At 45.1% G+C, this 23,431-nt stretch overlaps 1 protein-coding gene across 1 annotated transcript in view; it reads left to right on the top strand.

The window, feature by feature from the left end:
- Positions 1–23,431, top strand: part of rapgef4a (Rap guanine nucleotide exchange factor 4a) — a 63,476-nt gene that overhangs the window by 11,427 nt on the left and 28,618 nt on the right. The window contains exons 5-6 of the mRNA XM_063213403.1: positions 18,975–19,047; positions 20,642–20,706. Of these exons, the coding sequence (XP_063069473.1) occupies positions 18,975–19,047; positions 20,642–20,706 (138 nt within the window). The remainder of the gene's footprint in view (positions 1–18,974; positions 19,048–20,641; positions 20,707–23,431) is intronic.

The following is a 23,431-nucleotide window of genomic DNA, read 5'->3' as shown; positions in this document are numbered from 1 at the left end:
CCATGGAATGAAATAGCCAGGCTGCGCCCTCCTAGTGACGCAACACCTTGGGTGGTGTTGCTTCAAATGGAATTGAGATTTAAATATCTATGATAATCAGGCTAGGAATAAAACACAGAAATGGATTTCAAGCGTGCAGATTTGAATCTGTCATTCCATCAGTCATGGGAATCTTCCTTCATGCTGAACAGCCCACTCATCCACCTACCCCCGAAAGTACTCACCCCCAACACCTCTGTGAAACAACCCTTCGTCATTCTCAAGTCAAGTCAAGTCAAGTCAAGTTTATTGTCAATTTCTTTACATGCACTGGTCATACAAAGAATTTGAAATTGCGTTTCTTGCTCTCCCATGCAGACATAGACTAATCTAGGTAAGGACATAGACAGTATAGACATAGACAGTACTCATACATGGACATAGACAGTATGGACGTAGACATTGCTCACATACAGAACATTAAAGTGCAAGACTGGACAACAGAAGACTTGTAGAGAACATACATTAAGAGGAGGGTATTTGTTGTGCTTTTTCTAAAAGTCCTTTATAGCGTTCTGACATAGTAATAGTAGCATTTGAAGAAAAAAAAATAATTAATTATTATTTTTTTTTTTTTTTTTTTTTTTTTTTAAATACACAGCAGCAGTATTGTGTGTGTGTGTGTGTGTTTGTTGTTTATGTGTTTTGTTGTGCGTGTGTGTGTGTGTGTGTGTGTGTGTGTGTGTGTGTGTGTGTGTGTGTGTGTGTGTGTTTAGTGCAGGTAGAAAGTGCGGTGTGCGTCTGTGTGTGTGTACCTGTGTGTGTGTGTGTCTATGTGATGTGTGAGTAATGAGTTGTGTGGTCAGTGTGAGAAAGTATGTATGTTTGGGTTTAGCAGAAAGTGCAGAAAAGTGCAGTATGTGCTTGTGTGTATGTAATGTGTGTGTGTGTGTGTGTGTGTTGTGTGTGTGTGTGTGTGTGTGTGTGTGTGTGTGTGTGCGGGTGTGTGTGTGGGTGTGTGTGTGTGAGTGTGTAAGTTTTGAGTTAGTGCAGGTTGAAAGTTCAGTCAGAGATGTAGTAGTGCAGGTGGAATGTTCAGTCGCAGATATGGTGGTGGGGATGGGGGGGGGGGAGCGTTGTCAGTGGGCTGGCTGGCTAGAGGCTGACAGTGAAGGGAGAGTGGGTTGAGTGTTCAGTATCTTGATTGCTTGATGCATCGTGCTGCTTGCAAGCCTGGTGGTACGGGAACGGAGGCGCCTGTACCTCTTTCCAGAGGGCAGGAGGCTGAACAGTTTTCTGTGCAGGGTGGCTTGTGTCTTTGATGATCATCAGTTGCTTTTCGGGTGAGGCGTGCGGTGTGTAAATGTCCTTGCAGGGAGGGGAGTGATACTCCAATGATCTTCTTCGCTGTGTTCACAACACGCTGGAGTGTCTTCCTGTTTTTCTCCGTGCAGCTTCCTCCCCACACTGTGATGCAGCTGGACACGACGCTCTCTATGGTTCCTCTGTAGAATGTTGTCATGATGGAGGGTGTAGCACTTGCCTTCTTTAGTTTGCGCAAGAAGTAGAGACGCTGATGGGCCTTCTTCGCCAGTGATGTTGGTGGTCCAAGAGAGGTCGTCGCTGATGTGCACTCCAAGGAACTTGGTGCTGCTCACTCTCTCCACAGCATCACCGTCGATGGTCAGTGGTGGCAGTTGTTTTTTGGGACCCCTCTGAAAGTTGACAACAATTCTCCTTGGTCTTGTTGACATTCAGCAGGAGGTTGTTGTCTTTGCACCATCTGGCCAGCAGGTCTACTTCTTCTCTGTAGTGGGTCTCATCGCCCTTAGTGATGAGGCCCACCAGTGTTGTATCATCCGCAAACTTCACTAGATGGTTAGTGCTGTGGGTCGTTGTGCAGTCATGTGTCAGCAGCGTGAACAGCAGGGGGCTGAGAACACAACCTTGCGGAGCCCCCGTGCTCAGGGTCAGGGTGCTTGAGGTGTTATTCCCTACCCGTACTGCTTGTGGTCTCTGCATCAGGAAGTCCAGCAGCCAGTTGCAGAGGGAGGTGCTGAAACCTAGTTTGTCCAGTTTTCTGATGAGTCTTTTACATATACACGTAAATGATCACAGTTAAATGTAAAAGAACGAGAAAGGCATTTTTACAGAGCTTGTTTCTTAACAGCAGTTGACATGATGTGAGAAGAGCTTCTCAATGCAAACGAGTCACATGGACGCCCAGCAAATCTGCCTCAGTCCCAGAGGGCATGCAGCCTCCTCGTCCTCTTGGGAACCAAGCTGCTTTACTCGGAGGGGCCCCGGGGCCCACAGTAGTCCCTGGAACAGACCTCCTGTTCCCTCCACCCAGGGATGCTGACAGGGGGTGACAAAAGGGGACAGTTGTCCCGGTCCCAGGGAGAGAGGGAGAAGGGTCCAGAATTGGGTTCTTTTGTTACATTTTATGTATTGGGCTGGGGGGGGCCCTTTCAGACAACTTTGTCCTGGGCCCGGCCAAAGCTGTCAACGGCCCTGCCTCCACCCACACACTTGTCCCTTTTTGCCCTGTGGAAATCTCATGGCGTTACATGCTCACACACACAGTAGTGGAGCCTGATGGAAGTGCTTGCTGAATGAACTGAACAAGGCCATTTTTTAAATGTATTCATGGCTCATGTGTTTAGCAATGCAGAACACATAGACAATGACAGGATTGCCGTGCTTTTTCTAACAGCCTTCTTTTGATCAGCGTCGCTGTGCGCATGCATTCACATCAAAACCACAGATGCTAACAAGATGTTCAGTGATGTTTCATGGCATCGTCTGACGACTTCTAACAGAGATAGAAGCACCCCGTCATTCCGTATTATCCCTAAACAGTGTACTACTCACAGAGGGTATCATTTATAAAAGAAAAAGTCCCCAATTGTTGGAAATTGAATTCTGGTTTTCATGTTTGTTCCCTATTCCTGTTAATTGGCGTGCGAATGTAGCCTGGCGACGCCATCCTATGTGCTCCGCCCACAAATTTTGCCTCCGCACATCAACAGTCGGCTATTCGCCCAGGCTAGTGCGAATACTCATGAGGCTCTTTTCCAGTGGCGTGACTCAGTCTCCACTTTTTGCTTTTCGATTGAGCCCAATCGAAAAGCAAAAAAGTGGCAGCCAAGTCACGCTGTGTCGAGCTGTAGGCCTACCAGAAAACCAGCAGTGGAAAAGAGCCTATGGTGTTTTTTTTTGTTTTGCAGCAGCAGGGACATTGATGGTGGTTTGATGTTGTTTTTTTTGGGCGTTCTCCTGACATCAGCACCAGCCCCAGTGTGATAGGTCAGGTCAGGCTTGGCTGCCCCTGCTAACTCATCCGGGCTCAGCTTAGCTGTGGCCGTTTGGAGAGGGCAGTCGTGCCAATGTTTGTTCAACAGAGTAGGCACAGTGAAATCCCCTCATGTAACATACACTCGTCACGCACACACATACACACGCATATGCACACACACACACGCATATGCACAGACACACGCACACACGCACACACGCACGCACACGCACGCACGCACACACATGCACACACACACACGAGGATAGCATATGATATCATGTTAGTCTTCGTTTTGATTTTAGGATACCCCTCGGTGTGTTTTCAATCTATATGTGTGTAAACTGTACATGTACTGTAGTTACTTGTATATTGTAGATGCATTGTTGATGTGCATTGACATATAGATATAAATGCTAATGTTAATTTTATGCTTGTCACCACAGTGGATGTTATAGTGATGGTGTGTATGTGTGCGTGTCCGTGTATATATACTATGTATACACATGTACGTATATATATATATATATATTTTTTTTACCAATGTGGAGAAATGAAGTGTTTGTGCTCTTTGCTGAGGTGGTGTGTGTGTGTGTGTGCGTGTGTGTGTGTGCGCGGCGCGGCGCTCGTGTGTGTGTGCGTGTGCGTGTGTGTGTGTGTGTGCGCGTGCGTGTGTGATCTCTGTGATTTTTTTTGCTGTGTACTTTACTGTATGTGACTTAGTGGAAGTGCCATGTGTGCTGTGCTGTGCTGGCTGGCTGGCACAGAGCTGCTAAGCTGAGCTGGGGTGGGGTGGGGTGGGTGGCGGTTTGGGGGATGGTGTGGTGTGGTGGGGTGAGGTGCGGTGCGGTGGGGTGGGGTGGGCGGTGGTTTGGGGTGGGGCGAGGTGCGGTGCGGTGGGCGGTGGTTTGGTTTGGTTTGCCGTGTCAGCAGGGAGAGCTGATGGAGAGGAAGTGGCGCAGACGCGGCGGGCCCTCTGGGCCGGCTACAGGGCTGCACTGACTGGACTCCACCAGGCAGGGGCAGATCTAGCCACATTGGGGCCCTAGGCGAAATATAAACATGGGGCCCTCAAAAGTCATTTGTAGATACATACACAAAATAGGGGTCACCAATTGGCATGGGAGGAGCGAGGGTGGAGTGAGGGTGCTATTTGAATGTCTTGTCAAGCTTATATCTTCGATTACTTTACATAAGCGACGAAGTAAGATCAGGCATACTTTTTGTGTGTTCATCATGACTGGTTTGACAGTTGGGGGCCCCTATAGCGCAGATTCGGTCAGGGAGGGCCCTAGGCAATTGCCTAGGTTTGTCTAATGTAAAGTCTGTCTCTGCCGCCAGGCGGGGTGGGGCCCACTGTGCGTGGGTCGACTCACTTGCTTTTACCACTTACTCACTCATAGCCCTTTTCCAAAAGCTTTTCCAACCTGCCAGCACCCACTGAGCGATCGCGGAAAATAAATAAATGAGTCGGATTTATTTATTTGCTGTTGGTTTTCTTGCTCTCAGCATGTTGGGTAGAGAAGAAAAAATATGATGAGATGGCAAGGATTTTTTAATCTGATTTCTTTCAGAGAAATGTGCGTCAGTGGCCAGGGGTGCATTTCACGAAACCATAGTTTCTAACTACGTTAGCTACTTTGTTTTTTGCAATGCAATTTCCCATTGGCAACTACCCAAGTTTCTAACTGGCTAGCAACGATGCTTTCAAGAAATACAACCCAGAGCTGTGGTTATGTGCGTAGATGTAGATATGTTTTGTTATGGACATACCAAAGAGCCACTTTTAAGTCTCTCCAAGTTTTCTACAGCATTTGATTTGGAGTGGAAAGATAAGGAATGAAAGTGATGTTATATCATCAGTCACCCACCACTCAAACGCATGCAATCTCTCTCTCTCTCTTTCTCTCTGTCTCTCTCTGTCTCTGTCTCTGTCTCTCTCTCTCTGTCTCTGTCTCTCTCTCTCTCTCTCTCTCTCTCTCTCTCTCTCTCTCTCTCTCTCTCTCTCTCTTTCTCTCTCTGTCTCCAGCCGTACATTGGCAGCATTGGCAGTCTCTCTATATACTTCTATCTCACACACTGTACTTCAATGTGCATGTTCAATCACAAAAGGCATGTCTCTGCTCAATGAGTTTCATCTTGTGTAACAAACGAGGCAGCACTCTCTTGCTCTCCTTGTTGCCTTGTGTCTAATTGATTTCCAACATGGCAGCCAAGTTTTCATGCAGTTTTATCTCATGCAAATGAACGCCCCCTCGGGGTACGAGCATGCGAAGGCACAGTATGTCACTACATCACTTTCTTGGACACTTCTTCATGTGCTGCTCAATATACAGTACATGCCTCCAATTTGAAGGCGTAGTTTAACATTTTGAGGAGAAAGCTGGAAAAAAACATCACAAATGTAGTGTACGTATGTACATATGCTACATTCCTCAAAGTGAAGGCGTATTTTTGCATTTTGTACATAATATGACATGTGTAGTCTGATGAAGAGCGACTAGCTCGAAAGTAAAAAATAAATAAGTAACACGGGAGCAGTGTGCGGACATTCTTCTTTGTTTTTACAGTATTCTGGCCTTTTGTCATGCACCTGCGTCTTGGATGTGCGCACCACTAACCTACTGACGTACATAATATGACAACCATATGGATGTAAATATCCACATCAATACTATTGAACAACCATGGTAAGCAACGGAAGTATGCTTCAAACGTCATACTTGCATCACTTTTGCCTAGCACTGTGATATCGTCAACAGTCTAATGTCCAAAGCATTCCCCATAAGCATAATGGAAAGTGTAATAGCAGGATCTACTGTATACATTTTTGTATATGTGTAATAGCTAGAATCAGCATGTACTGTACTATGTAGGAGAGTACACCCTAATTTACTGTAAATGACAGGCTCTTTAGGCAAACCCGTCTCCTAAGCGTGCTGCTGCTAATTTGAATGGCGTAAGGTTGAGGCAGTCATTTAGCCATGCAAATAGCAGTTCAGTAACCAATTGACAATTTCCACTTTAAGAGGACATCTTGCATCTCTTCTATAATTGCATTGCTGTCTGTAATGTCATCCCATATCTTACTGTATCCATTTGATGGTGCAGTCTGGCTTGCTGACTGTTTTATGTACCTTGCTCTAGGGTTGTAAGTAATGATCGAAATCATTTATCGATGCATCGATCCTATGGTTGACTATTTAATTGAATTGTATCGTATCATATCTTAAGTATCGAAAATAATCGAATCGCTGGCCCCCGTCCAATGCCCTAGCCTCATGACATAATATTGAATCGAATCGTATCGCGGGGACTTCTTAAGTATCAAATAATGGAATCCCTGCTTTAAGAAATCGATACATCGTGGAGGCTGTGATTTACACCCCTACCCTGCTCTCTGATTTCCTGTGCTCATCGAGTGGTACTGTATGCATATTTATCATCATTAGACTTTTGTATTGGCTTCTGTGGCTTTTGCTAAAATTTTATCAGAGACTCAGCTGTGGGGGAGTGTTTTGTTTGGAACAGTGGACCAGGGGCATTATTCAGATATTCAGGCATAACAAAGCTATCTCAATCCTGCTTTACGTACCTGCTCTTAGTAAGGAGTAAGGACCACCCAGACTCATCTCAGGCAAAATGCGTACAGTACACACGTGCAATATGTGCATGCACATGTGAATACAGTACATTCCACTCTTTTGCTTTTTCACTCTTTTGGTCTCTCTCTCTCTCTCTCACTCACTCACTCACTCACTCACTCACTCACTCACGCACGCACATACGCCCGCACGCACGCATGCATGCATGCACGCACACACACACACACTCTCTCCTTCTCTCTGTCTCTCACTCACCCACCCCCACATCCAAATGGACACAACAAAGTGCACACACACACACACACACTCTCTCTCTCTCTCACACACACACACACACACACACACACACACACACACACACACACACACACACACACACACACACACACACACACACACACACTACACTACACTACACTACACTACACTACACTTCACTACACTACACATGCACTAAGATAATGCCCAGTCAAGTTGACAGAGATGCGTCAGGCAGGAGTTATGTAATGAATAAACACCGCTGTGGCTGTGGCTGTGGCTGTGTATCTGTGGCGGCCCGTGGCCTCTTAGTCCACACGCTGACATCGATCGATGGGCATTTTTTATTACAGTATTAACTCAGTGTGTCAGGCAGAACAGGAGCAGGGCAATGATGGCTCAGGAGAATCAACACCCTTTTAGGAGAGAGAGAGAGAGAGAGAGAGAGAGAGAGAGAGAGAGAGAGAGAGAGAGAGAGAGAGAGAGAGAGAGAGAGATAGAGAGAGAGATAGGAGGGGGGGGTAGCGCGAGAGAGAGTGAGTGAGGATAGACAGAGAGAGAGGGTGCAGCATCCTCTTGTGGAAAGGCCCACGTGTTCACCAGTTCTGAGGAAATCGCTCATTTCTATTTCAAAGCGGCGCCCCAAACAGAAGGCACTATTATGATTTTGGTATCAATTAGATGATGTCCTTTTGATATGGCGCTGGCTGGTGCGTTTGTTGTGCGGCCAGTCTGGCCACAGTAGAGGAAGCAGCAGAGCCAGGCAGCAGCCAGTGTTGCCAGATTGGGCTGTTTCCCGCCCAATTGGGCTGCTTAGGATGGCCGTGTGCGGGTAAAAATGGCTTTTAGCAGGAAAACCCGCCCAATTTTTGCCATAGAAATCAATAGAATTGGGATTTATTCTTCTAGGCGGGTTTTGAGCATTTTTTGGGCTGGAAATCATCAGACTCATCTGGCAACCCTGGCAGTAGCCTGAGCAGAGCAGCCTGAGCAGGCAGAGCTGGGCTGTGGTACAGCTGGAAGGTCAGGCATGAGATGCTATCTACCCCAACCCCCCACCAGGGCTGAACTGGCCATCTGGCATAGCGGGCATTTCCCGGTGGGCCCTGCACCCTCATGGGCCCCTATTTTCAGAAATGTTGTAGCCCCTTAATGCACGCCGTACCTCCTGTGGCACGCTGTAATAGACATTGAAAGTTAACTACTATAGTACTACACTACCATGACAGTGCACAGGGCCTTTAGTAATACATTACGACTTGGTCATTGCCATTCTGGTAACAGCTAATTTATAATGCCGTGTCTTAAGGGGTTAAAAAAAGGTTTTTTTTTAAACATTTCTGAAAATAGGGGCCCACCTGTGAGTGAGTCAGTTCTGTGCCGCTAATTATGAGGGGCCCTTTTAAGCTAAAAGTGCCCGGGCCCTATTTCTCCTCCAGTCCAGCCCTCCTCTCTCTGTCTTTATTCTAATGCAGGGATGCTGAGACACACGGCCAGGGAAAGAGCATGGCATTTGCATGAGGCCCGAAGCAAGATAGTGACATAAACATTCATGCTCTTTCCATTGTGGCAAGGAGGGTCAAATCCAGTTCATACTGCTGCACATTCAGTATGTAATTCAAGGTGGCTTCTGTCAGCAGCACGGTATCTCTGCAAGACACATACAGTATAATTCCCATAAATCTGAGCCTGTCTAAATTTGAGTGAGTCTTTTTTGTTAAATATTTTTTTTCTGGTCTCAGGGGTTTGCTCTGTGAAGACAGTGGCTCAGCCCTTATGCATAAAACATCATGTAGCGTTGGCTTGAGACCACTTTTCAATGCCCATCTGTGTTTGGTCTAAATACTGCTTAATAGTTTAAATAATTGAAGGAACCCCCGTCCTTATGGGAGCCACTGGCTTAGCACTCAGTACTCAGTACACAGAGCAGAGCCCACATGGCATAGTAGTAGTAGCTCACAAGTGTGTGTGTGTGTGTGTGTGTGTGTGTGTGTGTGTGTGTGTGTGTGTGTGTGTGTGTGTGTGTGTGTGTGTGTGTGTGTGTGTGTGTGTGTGTGAGAGAGAGAGAGAGAGAGCACAAGGGAGAGGAGGACAGTGGGAAAATGAAGAGGGGGGGTGCAGTGAACAAGCGAGAGAGGGAGGAGGGACGGGATAAAGAGAGAAAGAGAGGGAGGGAGGGAGAGTGAGGTGTGCTCATCAGTGCGCAATGATTGGAGTAGCGTAATCGCCTAGCAACTGCCCTGCGAGGGGAAGTCAGCTGCGCGGTGCCACTCTGCTGGGCAGGAAAACTCCAGCTCAGGAGGCTACACTGTTCTTCCTCTGGCGGTGAGAGAGAGAGAGAGAGAGAGAGAGAGAGAGAGAGAGAGAGAGAGAGAGAGAGAGAGAGAGAGAGATAGCGGGAGATAGAGGAGAAGGACTGGGACACTCACATCCTTTCACAGCAGATAGAGAGAAAGAGAGAGACAGACACAGAGAATAGAGAGAGAGAGAGAGAGAGAGAGAGAGAGAGAGAGAGAGAGAGAGAGAGAGAATAGACTGAGAGAGAAAGTGAAAGAGAAGGATGTTGTGGATTCCGTCCACATAAGGGAGCACCACTCTCCTTGAGACTTGAGCAGCGTGGGCTGTGTGTGGGCTGTGGGCTGGACATCATCATCATCATCATCTGAGAGTCTGAGAAAGGGCCAGACAGGATTATTGCTACCCTCTTGCCCCCAAAATTGGACTGTTCTTCATGGGCCACTTACTTGTCTAGGTGAGTCCTGCTCGGTCAGCCGTTAAATATTCTACTAGTGCATGAGTACTTTGAAAGTGTGTGGAGAAGTACTGCTGCCCTGAACTCATCATAGATGTTTGCTGGAGACTTCTTTTTATTGTCAGTGAAAGTCAGACTTTCGGGAATAACTGTGTTATTGGCTTCGTTTACATGACGTTTTTAATTCCGAATTAATAATTCCGAATTAAATAGTTCCGTCGAGTTTACTTTGATGTTTCATTTAGTTCGGAATTGTGTCTTTACATGATGTTTTTCAAAGCAGAATTGACTTTTATTCAGAATTCAAGGGAGTTATTTCGGAATTAAATGTCTCATGTAAACGTAGCCATTGTAGTTTTGTAGTGTTGTGATGTGAAGGTGTACCACATGTCATGTCATCTGCGTTATTTTGAATGAATAATTCAGATTTGAGTCTAAAAGTGTTGCCATGCATGGTCAGAGGGAAGCCATGTGTGCTCAAGTGTGTGAAAGAGGAGCAGTCTGTTTTTTTCAGAGCAGATATTATCCAAAATAAAGAGAAAGGGAGAGAGAGAGAGAGAGAGAAAAGAGAGAAAAACTTAAATCAAGTCCTCTCACCCTCTGTAGCCTAAGGGCGTGTTTCAAAATTAATGTGTTTGCCTCGACTAATGAAACCCCTTTTCTCTGAAACATGTCTTCATTAGAGTTGTAAATAGAACACACTGAAAAAATGTGGTGTTAATTCAACATTGAAAGAGTTGATTCAACATGTTCTATTCTAGATTATATTAGGTTCATAGTGTTGAATTATCACTGTGTTGTTTTTACTGAGCAGTAACATTGCTCCTCATGAAAGCAAACCACAACGGACCACACACACACACACACACACACACACACACACACACACACACACACACACACACACACACACACACACACACACACACACACACACACACACACACACACACACACACACACACACACACGTCTGTGAAGACCACAGTGGGTTGCTGAGGTGAGGGCATTGATGCCTGTGTGGTGTTCAAGACGGGCATCCCCCCTGAGGGCTGGCCAGGAGAAGAGCAGCTGTCATGGCCGATATAAACACACACCCTCTGATGTGAGGAATGGAGTAGAAATTCAATGAGCTGAGAGACTGGCACATCATCAACCTTGTTGTCATCGTGGCACAGTGGTGCCCAGTACTGTTGTCTGTGCACTCATGTGGTCATTGAAAATATTCTCTGATGTGTTTTGTGTGTGTGTGTGTGTGTGTGTAGGCGAATGAATGTGTGTGAACTGTGAAAAAATGTGGGTATACACACCTGATGTCTACTACTACTACTATATCACATCCTCGCACTTCCAGGAGTGTGCAGTGCACACAGTGTAACAGAGACTGGTATCACTGTCTAAGGTGCTGTTTACATGTATCCGGATATTTTTAAATGGAATTTTTAGGTGTGTGTTTATGTGTGTTTAGGTGTAAACGCAACATGTGAATGAAAAATAAAAGCTTAATAGTAGCATTTGCATTTTAGGCTCCTAAATGGGATATTTTAAAATCTCGATTTTTGATATGCAGATTTTAAAACTCTGTTTACGTGTAGATGGAAGGCCAAAACAAATGCGTTTTCAAAAAGATCCACGTGTAAATATGGATCTTTTTGAAAACGCATTTACACATAGAACATCTAAACAGGATTAAATAATATCCATATTTCAAAATGTACGGACACGCGTAAACGGCACCTAAAGCTCTGGCTTAGCTCTCAGTTTTTGAGGGAGAGCGCCCATCCCTGCTGTTCAAAGGTCATGGAGACATCAGCTTAAGATACTGAGACAACAGCAGGTACAACACAGTGCACCACAGTCTGATTGTCATGACCCCTGGGGCCAGACAACTACATGTCAAGGTTTACTGTAATGTGCACATTTAGATTTATTTCACTGCAAATCCAGTCAAACATGGAGCTGGATGGATGATAGCTTCCTAAAAACCCTCCCGTAATGATGGGATTACAAGCATAAGAAATCATTATCCAGACTTAATCCAAGACAGAGAGATTTGATTGTTTATTCCCTTGGTACACGGTACTTAGCTGCTAGCCAAAGAAAATGACCAACATATTTTCTTTGCTTCTAGATTTACTGTAATCCTCCACTGAAGTGGGAGTAAAATGTATTTTGAATAATTCACTTTAAACATTGTCGATGTGCTTCGCATGCGTGTCTTGTTTTTATGTTAACATGGAGATGCGTGTCACCGTTTTACAGAGTGGGCGGCAGTGTTGCCAGATTTGGCGGTTTCCCGCCCAATTGGACTGTTTAGGATGGCCATCTGCAGGTAAAAATGGCATTTAGCAGAAAAAAACGCCCAATTTGTTGGCCATAGAAATCAATAGAATTTGGGATGTATTTAGTGCTTCCAGGCGGATTTTGAGCATTTTTTTGGGCTGGAAATCATCAGCCTCATCTGGCAACCCTGGTGGGCGCTGGAGTGGTGGGCAAGCCGCGCATTACGCAACAAAGCCGTGCCAGAGACGGCCGCTGCTGTCTTTTGGGCGCGATCATCAAAGGCTTGATTACTTCTTCAGATCAGCTGAGATGCATGTCACGAAACCGCCAACACGTCAGCCTGTCATGTCCCATCTCTCTCTGCATTAGTCTGCTCTACTGTACTGTATGCAGGGAAGCCAACACAAATGGGGACAAAGGGGACAGTTGTCCCGGGCCCAGGGAAAGAGGGGCTCCATTGCATTGTATGTATTTAGAGGGAGGCCCTTTCACATGATTTTGTCCCGGGCCCAGTCAAACCTGTCAGTGGCCCTGACTGTATGTTATTGTTGAGGGGGTGTAGTGGTGCTGTGCTGCGTGTAGCCTAGCCAGCAGTATGAAATAATGCATTTGATTTGGCTGACCACAGGGCTGCTGATGCATACATACCGTACATGATGTGATTTTTCGGTACGTACGTCACATGACCCAGGGGTTCCCCCCACCCTGCTGAGAATATCCAGCTAATTCTGCATAATTGGCCTTACTAAGCAGGAAGCCTGTCTGGGATGATGACAGGCGTTCTCAGGGGATGTGACAGCACAGCGAAAGCCGAGCGCCTTGTGGGATACCGTCCGCATGAGGTGTGTGTGCCCAGCCGAGAGAGAGAGAGAGAGAGAGAGAGAGAGAGAGAGAGAGAGAGAGAGAGAGAGAGAGAGAGAGAGAGATACTGGCTCTGGACAAGCGCGTTTGCCATTCAGCGTGCCTGTGGAACAACCCTGGCCAGTGGCTGCGTTAATTTTGCCATGGTATTTCACTCACGATGTCTCAATGGGAATGACTGTTTTAATCTCGCATCTCGTATTATTATGTAATCTCTGCCGGCTGAATGAATAGAATTGTTATGTGTGTGTGGGAATGTATGTGTTTTAGTTCCTCATTATAGGATAAGGAAGGATACTAACTATAATGCGAAACTAAGATGGTGCTATGATGAAAGACTACAGCTTATTTTGGGGATGAACTATGCATATAATAGTAGTAGAGTTGTGGTAAACTAAATGAGGTCAATCACAAACTAAATTGTTATTGTATGGCTTGGACTGGTGATAACACTTTGATTTACACCAGGTTTTGGGAGATTCTATGTATAGGCGAGACACTTAAACTGGAGTTTTGAAAGATAGTATGTTAACTCACTCACTTGTCCTCATTTCCTCACAGTGCAAGATTCATTTGGCTCAGCCCACCAAATGACTGCCAATGGCAAAGCATCATTTGGGAGCCAAAAATGTGTACTAGAATCTAGAGACGTGTATGGGATAAAAAGTAGGGTATATGTAAAGAAGAGATAACTGCGAAGAGAATGCACAGAAGTTACAGTAGGAGGGAGTACCATAGAACCCATACCACTTTGCAGTCAATGGGGCACATCTGGTTTGTGAGTGTTGATGTACGCTACAAAATGGGAAAGAACTGAACCTATACATACTGCAGGTTTCACGTTTACAAACATTCGTGTTGTGAGGAGGGGCAAGATGCTAAGTAGCCAACCATGTGAGGTCATTTTTTGAGTGACAGCAGCTTCCAACAATTAGAGGTTGAAGAGTGCACAGCCAGGGGTGCGCAGCCGGTGGGGGTGTAAATCACAGCCTTCATGACGATACGATACGGTATCAATTTCTTAAATCAGGGATCCAATTTTTTTTCGATACTTAAGAATTCCCCACGATACGATGCGATTTGGTTCGATTAGATTTTTTCCAATTACTTTTCCACTACTATTGTGTTATGGAGGGGCAGGGGGCCAGCGATTCAATTCTTTTCGATTCTTAAGAATGCCCCACGATACGATGCAATGCGATTAAATCGCCGGCCGATACTTCCGATACATCGATACATTTCGATTTTATTTACATCCCTAGCAGCTGGGTGGGTTTACAAACGTACAACCCAGGACCCCATTTCTCGAAAGCATTGTTACTAGACAGTTAGCAACTTACTACATTTCCAATAGGACTTTGCCCTGCAACCAAATAAGCTCCTAACTTGGTTAGCAACGATGTTGTTGAGAAACACACCCCAGGTATTCTAGAGCTGCTGTGGAAATGATTCCCAGAGTAGTAAGACTTCAGTACCTTCACACAGCACTGGAGGAAGTGAATTGAAAGGCACAATGAATGGCCATTAAGAAGTTTGGACAGGTAGTGCTTTTGTTTTGACTGCCATACACATTTCGTTTTGGAAGGATTTCCAGACAGATAGTACAGTATGTGGTGTGTGTGCATGTGTGTGTGTGTGGTGTATGTGTGGAGTAATGGGCAGTAATTGAGGGGCGTCTGTGGGTGAATGGACGGCGGCTGTGTTGAGCTCTAGTAATCGTGTGTAGTGCCATGCGTGCTGCAGTCGTGTCAGCCCTAATGGGAATGAGACTGCAGATGATTAGGTCAGGCCCTCAGAGTGATGCTTAAATGGAGACAAGTGATCGTAATTACTGAAGGGGAGCCGAAAACTGCTTGTCAGAAATGCCTTATATTCCACTGATTTCACTCTTCCCCTTGTACCGTAACATGCAGTTGTACTGTACTCCCTTTTGTATCATTGTATTGTAACATTGTTCGGGAGCTCAGACGATCAGATATCAGAACCGTGCCGCAGAGAAGTGCTTACTGCTGTGCTTACCCTGGACATGTAGTAGTCTGACTGATTAGATTACACCCCTATCATTTACTGTGTCCGTCTCTTTAAGAGATAAAAGCTATGCGTGGGACCAGTGGAGTTGTACCGGGAGCAGGGAGGAACAACCCATTAAGACTTGAGCAAAAGTAAATGTAAATATTTTTTGCATGTCTGTGTCTATGTCTATGTCTATGTCTGCATGGGAAAGTAAGAAACGTAATTTCCATTCTTTGTATGACCAGCGCGTGTTTAGAAATTGACAATCAAGCCGACTTCACTTGACTAGAATTTACTTGAAGGGACACCTAAAGTGATTAGGTAATGCTGATGTTTCAAAAAATAAATGAAAGAATTGGAAAACAAATAGTTACTTCCACCAAGGAGGTTGTGATTTCAGTCGTGTTGGGTTGTCTCTTTGGCTGTTTGTCTGTTAGCAGGATAACTCGAAAAGTTATGCAAGGATTTCGATGAAATTTTGTGTTTTGTTTTGAAAGTTGTTGGAAATCGCGAAAGGAACATGCCATTACATTTTGGTGGTGTTTTTATAGAAGGAATTAAGGAATTTTATAGAAGATTCTTCACCATTGCTGGATAGGGCCAATTTTGACATTCCAGTTTCTAACTCCACAAAAACAAGGCAGAAGGACTTGAGGTGTAACATAGTCAAATGTTCTATCAAACAGCTTCCTTGGCGGAGGTCTGCACTTTCTGAGTGCATTTCTAGTTTTATAATAATTTTAGTTAGTTAAAATAAGCTGTCACAGAGGACATGATTGTATGACAACAGCCAGGATTGCTGACAGCAATAAACCAGAAGAGGTGAGAAAACATGAAAACACATATATATGGATTTCAAAACTGGAGAGGCAGCAAATCAAATCAAAGCACCAATTGTTCAAGAGCGCTCAGACTTTAGCTAGTACCTGTTTCTGTTTTCTAGTTTCTGTTTGACTGTTGTAACAGATGGTAGGGCAGAGTGGGAATGGGAAGCTGTCTGATGTTTCAGCCCTTACGGAAATCGACCATGGTTTCATGTTCAACCATGATTTCATGGGTTTTTTTTTAGCATGGTTCAGCACGTTTTTTGGTTTGACTATGACTATTGACCATTACACCACGGCTGCGAACAAGTTTTCATGTTTTTTTGGGTGACCATGAAACCCACAATTAACCATGGGTTTTGAGAATGGTTTGTGACTGGTTAAACCATAGACACAAACCATGCTGAAAAAAAAACATGAAAACAATGAATAACCATGATCCATGGTTCATGGTTACCCAAAAAAAACATGAAGTAATACTATTGGTTGGAGTACTTAGAGAAACCATGGTTGCTACAGTAAAACCATGGTCGATTTTCATAAGGGTGGGCATTTTACTCAGTGGTGGAGGGAGGGCCATACTCTAGCCTTTCACCCACAGTAGCTGTGAATCAGCTCACCACTGCAGCTTTGATTTCCTGTCATAATATTAGTGCTGTTGTATCTTGTTTAGGTAAGGCAGACAAAGCGGTGGGAAAAACAACAATGCCACCACCCATTCAAACACGGACTCATTACAGACTGTCGAATAACTCGGAAAGAATAATGTTTTTGGCCTTTTGGCTGTTTCTGGAAACTCAACAGTAGCCCCCTTACAATGTCTCCTCTGAAATATTATCAAACAGGAACCTTGAACCTGGATTGTGTGTGTGTGTGTGTGTGTGTGTGTGTGTGTGTGTGTGTGTGTGTGTGTGTGTGTGTGTGTGTGTGTGCGTGTGCGCGTGTGCGTGTGCGTGTGTGTGTGTGTGTGTGCGTGCGTGCGTGTGTGCATGTGTGTGTGCGTGTGTGCGTGCATGTGTGCATGTGTGTGTGTGTGCGCGCGTGTGTGCGCACGCGAGAGAGAGAGAAAGAAAGAGAGAGAGTGTGTGCAGGTAGTTTCTCTCTTCCTTTTTTATTTCTTTTTATCCTCAGTAGTTACAGATTCAGTAGATTTGATTAACTTAAATCAAGTCGTACTTCTCCTATCAATCCTCCATCTGGTCCACTCTATAATTGAAGAAACCAGAGAGTTCTTCTGGGCATAGCGGCCATACGCTCCTCTCGTTTTCAAGGGCATCAGCTATACATTCCTCATACGGGTTCTATGGGCATTGCAGCCTACGGCCATCTATGTTCTAAGGGTATGTAGCCATATGTTTGATCTAGAGCAGGGGTGGGGAACCTATTTCTCGAGGGCTACTTACGGTATACGTCATATCCGGCCCCCGATATAATTTTAATGTTATGCAGTTTCACATGAAACATGACATGTTTTGCAAAGGAATCTTAGAAATTACATTAGCATTATACAGTAAGTATTAAGTTAGTGAAGCCTAGTGAAGCGGAGGTCTGTTGGAAAGGTGGCCACCTTCGATATACTGTAGTTGTAGCCCCAAAGTGCAGGGGGAAATCCTGCTTTGTGTTCCCATGAAGGACTTTGAAGTGGCCCTCGAATGAAAACAGTTCCCCAACCCTGATCTAGGGGCATCGTGGGTGTACATCCTCTGCTGCATGTTCTGTGTGTGGTCTCAGATGTATCCTTTGGGATGTTGTGAGGAGTACAGCTATGCCAGTCTGCATAATTATGTGATCCTGACTGGCAGCTGAAGAATACTGCAGAACTACTGTCTGTGTGTGGGCGGATGGGGTTGGGGAGATGGGCGGCCGAGGGTGGTGTGTTTGTGTGTTTGTGTGTGTGTGTGTGTGTGTGTGCGCGCGCGTGTGTGTGTGTGCACACGTGTGTGTGCGCGTGTGTGTGCGCGTGTGTGTGTGACTGCGCGTGCGTGTGTGCGTGTGACTGCGCATGTGTGTGTGTGCGTGTGTGTGTGTGTGTGTGTGTGCTTGCGTGCGTATGTGTGTGTGTGTGTGTGTGTGTGTGTGTGTGTGTGTGTGTGTGTGTGTGTGTGTGTGTGTGTGTGTGTGTGTGTGTGTGTGTGTGTGTGTGTGTTATACTGCATAACTATGCGAACCCGAAGCAAACAAACTAAACTAACGCCTAAAGGTGTGTGTGTGTGTGTGTGTGTGTGTGTGTGTGTGTGTGTGTGTGTGTGTGTGTGTGTGTGTGTGTGTGTGTGTGACTGTATGTGTCTTTGGCGCTCTTTAATCCAAAGGCAATGTGTCTTGTGCAGCAGGACGCTTGTCAGATGGGTGGCAGGGATGGCTGTGACATTTTCTGCTGAGCACTTCTTTCTGCCAGCTGTGTCCAGTTAGTTATTGCGTAACGCAGCCAGCGCTGCTGACTTTGTGACTGTGGGCTGTGATGGCTGTGCTTGAGGCGCACACACACAAACACACAGTAGCAAGCAAGTGCATTTCACTAGCCCACACGCCCTGCACCCCCCCCCCCCACACACAGACACACACACACACACACACACACACAAGCACGCATGCACACTAACACACACGCACACACACAGACACACACACAGGGCCGCTGGCAGCTTTGTCCGGGCCCAGGACAAAGCCATCTGAAAGGGCCCTCTAGCCCAATATATACAATGTAATGAGGACCCAATTCTGGGCCCCCTCTCTCACTGGGCCCGGGACAACTGTCCCCTTTGTCCCTCCCTGGCATCACCCCTACACACACACACACACACACACACACACACACACACACACACACACACACACACACACACACACACACACACACACACAGTCCCACTATTATGTCAAAGAGCCGCCAGGCTTGTGGCAAAGTCGACAGCCAGGCGTATGTTTTCTTTCGTCCCCCTCATAAATAAATAATAAATAACATACTCAGAAAGAGCTGCCTCAGGCGGCGTTCGTGTTCCTGATGTAGACCTGTGTCGAGTCAGGGGAGAGTGCTGTGGTAGTATTATTATTATAGTCTTGTTGTTTGTGTTTTTCACTCTGTGCTCCCCTCTCTCTTGCAGAAGTACCGTCAGTGCATGGCCGGCCTCCTCGCCCCGCCCTATGGTGTCATGGAAAGTGGGCCCAGCAGTGACAGTGAGCTCAATCTTCTCTCCTCTTTTCCTCTCTTCTATTTCTCTGCTCTCCTCTTTTCCTCTCTCCTCTCCTCTCCTCTCCTCTTTTCCTCTCTCCTCTTTTCCTCTCTCCTCTCCTCTCCTCTTTTCCTCTCTCTTCTTTTCCTCTCTCCTCTCCTCTTTTCTTCTCTCCTCTACTCACCTCTCCTCTTTTATTTCCTCCTCTCCTCTCCTCTTTTCTTCTCTTTTCTTCTTTCCTCTTTCTCTCCTCTCCTATTTCTTTCCTCTCTTTTCTTCTCTCCTATTTCTTTCCTCTCTTTTCTTCTCTCCTATTTCTTTCCTCTCTTTTTTTCTCTCCTCTTTCTCTCTTCTTTTCCTCTCTCCCCTCCTCTTTTCTTCTTTCTTCTTTCTCTCTTCTCCTCACCTCTCCTCTTTTATTCTCTCCTCACCTCTCCTCTCTTGTCCTCTGCACTTCTATCGTCTCTTTCTCTCCGCTTTGCTCTTCTTTCCTTTCCTTTCCTTTCCTTTCCTTTCCTTTCCTTTTTTCTTCTCCACTACTCTCCTTTCTTCTCTCCTCTCTTCTCCCTGCCTCGTCTCTGCTCTCCATCCTTGTCCTTTCCTTTCCTTACGTCCGTCTCCTCTTCTCCAGTGCTCTGCTTTCATCTCTCCCTCCTCTCCTCTCCTCTCCTCTCCTCTCCTCTCCTCTCCTCTCCTCTCCTCTCCCCTCATCTCCTCATCTCCCCTCCTCTCCTCTCCTCTCCTCTCCTCTCCTCTCCTCTCCCCTCCTCTCTTTTCCTCTCCTCTCCTCTCCTCTCCTCTCCTCTACTCTCTCCTCTCCTCTCCTCTCCTCTCCTTTCATCTCTCCCTCCTCTCCTCTCCTCTCCTCTCCTCTCTTTTCCTCTCCTCTCCTCACCCCTGCTCTGCTATTTCTTATCCTTTCCTCTTCCTTTTCTTCCGCTCCTCACCCCCTAGGGATGCTCACAAAAGCACAGCCTGGCATAACCCCGCTGCATGGCTGCTCCCTTTCAACCGTTCACAGACACCACAAGAGGGGAATAATTCATATGTGCGTGTGCGTGTGCGTGTGCGTGTGTGTGCGTGCGCATGCGTGAGTGTGTGTGTGTTTGTGTGTGTGGATGTGTATGTGTGTGTGTTTGTGTGTATGTGGGTGTGCTTTTGGGAGGAAAATAAAGAGAATGAGTCAGTCTCAGTTAGCGTGAACTGATGAATTCGGGAGCTCTTCTTCTCAGCTAATCAGGACCATGACACTTGGGGAATTCAGTTGGTGCGGCTGGTTAGCACTGTCACCCCCAATCTTATGCCTCTGGCACACGCGATTAGCGATGTGCAAAAGAATCTAAAATGTTCCTGAGGGAACTGTTCTACCACTTTCTTGGAACACAACTTTAACAACCTCTCATCACAAATGCTTAGCATATTATATTTGTTACATCACTTAGGCAAGCAGACCGAAATACACCTACTGTGTGTATGTGGTAGTATTTGAGCATACAGTAGGTTTAGTATTGCTGGGTCGGATGTCTATACATTGTATTTTGTACTGTCTTGTTACTACTTGATGTACAAAGTAACATTGATTGTATCCATTTCCACAGGGATGCCAGACAAAGAGAACTTGAATAACAACACGTTGGGATCCATGTCCAAACACCTTAACAAGGTATGGAGCGCTGTGAAATAGGTCTGTAATAAGCAATTGAAATTTGTCCACAGGTACTTTCTGTCTCTGAAATAAAGCAATGTATTACCACATGAGAAAGACAAATAGTACAGTGACCGCAAAGCATCAAATGAAAAGTTTGTTGGACAGAATTGGAAAACAGTTTGAAATAATTTACTCTCTATGTGTATTAGTTTGGAATTGGAAACCAATATCAGTCACTGGTATATTTGTGTACCTGTACGAGAGCTTGTGGTATTGTAATTCAGTTTATGCTATGAATTCTGAAGAACATCTAGATAATTCATGACATAAATAAATGAATAACCATCACTGGTAGTGGTTAGTGAAGGGTAGAGTGTGTAATTCTGTAGATTGATCAATTTTTTTTTTTTTTTATTTTACCTTTATTTTACCAGGGAAATAAAATCACATTGAGAATAAAATTCTCTTTTACAAGTGAGCCCTGGCCAAGGCGGCAGCACACATAAAAGTTACATTTACAGACAGGACACAGACAAAACAGAACAAATCAGTATGGATAAAGAGATAAAATTACACAATAAAAACCATAAAATAATAAACATAAAACAACATTAGAAGGAGATTAAAATATTAAAAGCAAGTGCAGACAGATTTAAAAGTGTCATTAAGATAGGCTTTAAACTCAGCTACAGACATAAAAACAGCAAGCTTAAGAGATTTCTGCAGTTCATTCCAGTGAGTTGGGGCACAATGAATAAAAGCAGTTTTACCAAATTCAGTTTTTATCATGGGGACATTTAAAACAATGTAGCTACTTGAGCGTAGATTGTATCCTTGACTGCTAAAAGATAAAAGGCTCTGTATATACAAGGGGAGCTGGCCAACTAAGGCCTTGTATACGAATAAAAGCCAATGTTTATGACGTCTAAAATCTAGTGATGGCCAGCCTACTAGGTCATACAACACACAGTGGTGCGTAGAATGCTTTCTTCTAGTGATGAATCTTAAAGCAGAGTGATAAGTAGAGTCAAGTCATTGTAAAAGTGCCCTGGTGGTATTTCTATAAAAAAATGTCCCCATAATCTAAAACAGGTAAAAATGTAGCTTCTACCAACTTCCTTCTTGCAGATTGTGAGAAACAAGCACTGTTTCTGTAATAAAACCCCAACTTTAATTTTAACTTTGACACCAATTGCTTAACATGAAGCTTAAAAGACAAGTCCTCCTCTAACACAAAACCTAAGTACTTATAAGAGGAAACCAACTCAATGAATTACATAGAAAACATGATCACCATAAACACAATCTATTTTTCTATTTATTGTTTTGCATTCCACTCTCATCCCCATCCCCACCCCTCATGAAAACAGCCTGGCAAGGAGGTTCCTTGTTAGGAGGAAAGGTCCCAAAGTACGTCCTCAGTAAGGAAGTGATGCTCAACTTTTGCCCCCTACCCTTTCTTGCGTGGCCTCTGATGCAATCACATCCTTTGTAGCCGGTGATTTCTGTACGAAAGAAACGTGGAGGTCAAAAATAAGACCAGGAATCTGAAGTTTGTTTAATAGCTGGACTAAATATAAACATGAATGGCTTGTTGGCAAGCACTGTGTGTGTCCTGTCCCACCCTTCTCTCTCTCTCTCTTTTTTCTCTCTCTCTGGCGTTTCCTGACCTCTCGGTAGATAACATGTCACTTACTGGGGAGGCTCCAGTTATTTACTGCCCGCTGCACTTTGTTTTCCACACAAGGCTCTCTGCCAGAGGTCCGCTCCGAAACATGCGCACTATAAATATCGTCAAACAGGGAAACGCACGGCTCACATCACGCTTACAGGCAAATGGCAGAAAAACGAGGTGTTTCCCCCACCACAACACCCACCGCCACCCTCACCCAACCCCCATCTGCCCCTAAACCTCAACGCCCGCCATTCTTATGTAATATTGTTATCGTATTATTTATATTTCACCATAAGTGCAAGCTCAGCTCTCTGATAATCACACACACACCATAATGAATACCAATGAGGTGATGGGCAGATGGACAGAGCCAAGAATCGACTACAAAAACGCTAGATGTGTTTTAAAAGGCAACATTGGCCGCGGTACCAGATTGTAAATTCTCCCCCCTTGATGAGCCCAATTGATCACTGATGCATGTAAAATGCTACTTAAATGTCACCATTGCTCTTTGTCGACGGCCGTATCTCACGCCAGATCATTATCTTCTTGGCAGGTTCCCGTTGAGGAGAAAGCAGCAGTTAACTGTTTTAATCAATATGCACCGCTTAAAATGTCCAGCGCTTGGAGACGTAGTATGGAATTTAGTCATGGATTTTTCCAACATAAATGTATTGGGAAGGAAGTTTATGCAATAAAAGATTAACGCTGCAATTAAATATGCATTATGTTCTGACATGGTCGCCTGAAGGAAATGCATTTCCCACAATGCTGGAGCGCCCAATGAAACAGAAGGGACTAATAGCCTTGGGCGATGGCTGGAAGTCATCCCCTTGTTATGCAAAGGGACTCTGAATGTATTTCTGTGTCATGCCTTGTTACCGATTTGTAGTTGGCAGCCTATGTTACCTAACAATAAGTGAATTAGATCAGAGAAAGAGTGTCATGAACATTTAACAGCGACGGTGACAGTTGCTATTTATTGCTTTCCAAAAATGCAATAGTGTGCTATTCAACATGGCATCATTACATTTCATTACATTACATTACATTGCATTTGGCAGA

The sequence above is a fragment of the Engraulis encrasicolus genome, chromosome 13 (genome assembly GCF_034702125.1).
Source record: "Engraulis encrasicolus isolate BLACKSEA-1 chromosome 13, IST_EnEncr_1.0, whole genome shotgun sequence".
Classification (NCBI taxonomy): domain Eukaryota; kingdom Metazoa; phylum Chordata; class Actinopteri; order Clupeiformes; family Engraulidae; genus Engraulis; species Engraulis encrasicolus.
The sequence above is the reverse complement of the archived record's forward strand: the minus strand, read 5'-3'. Positions and strand labels throughout refer to the sequence as shown.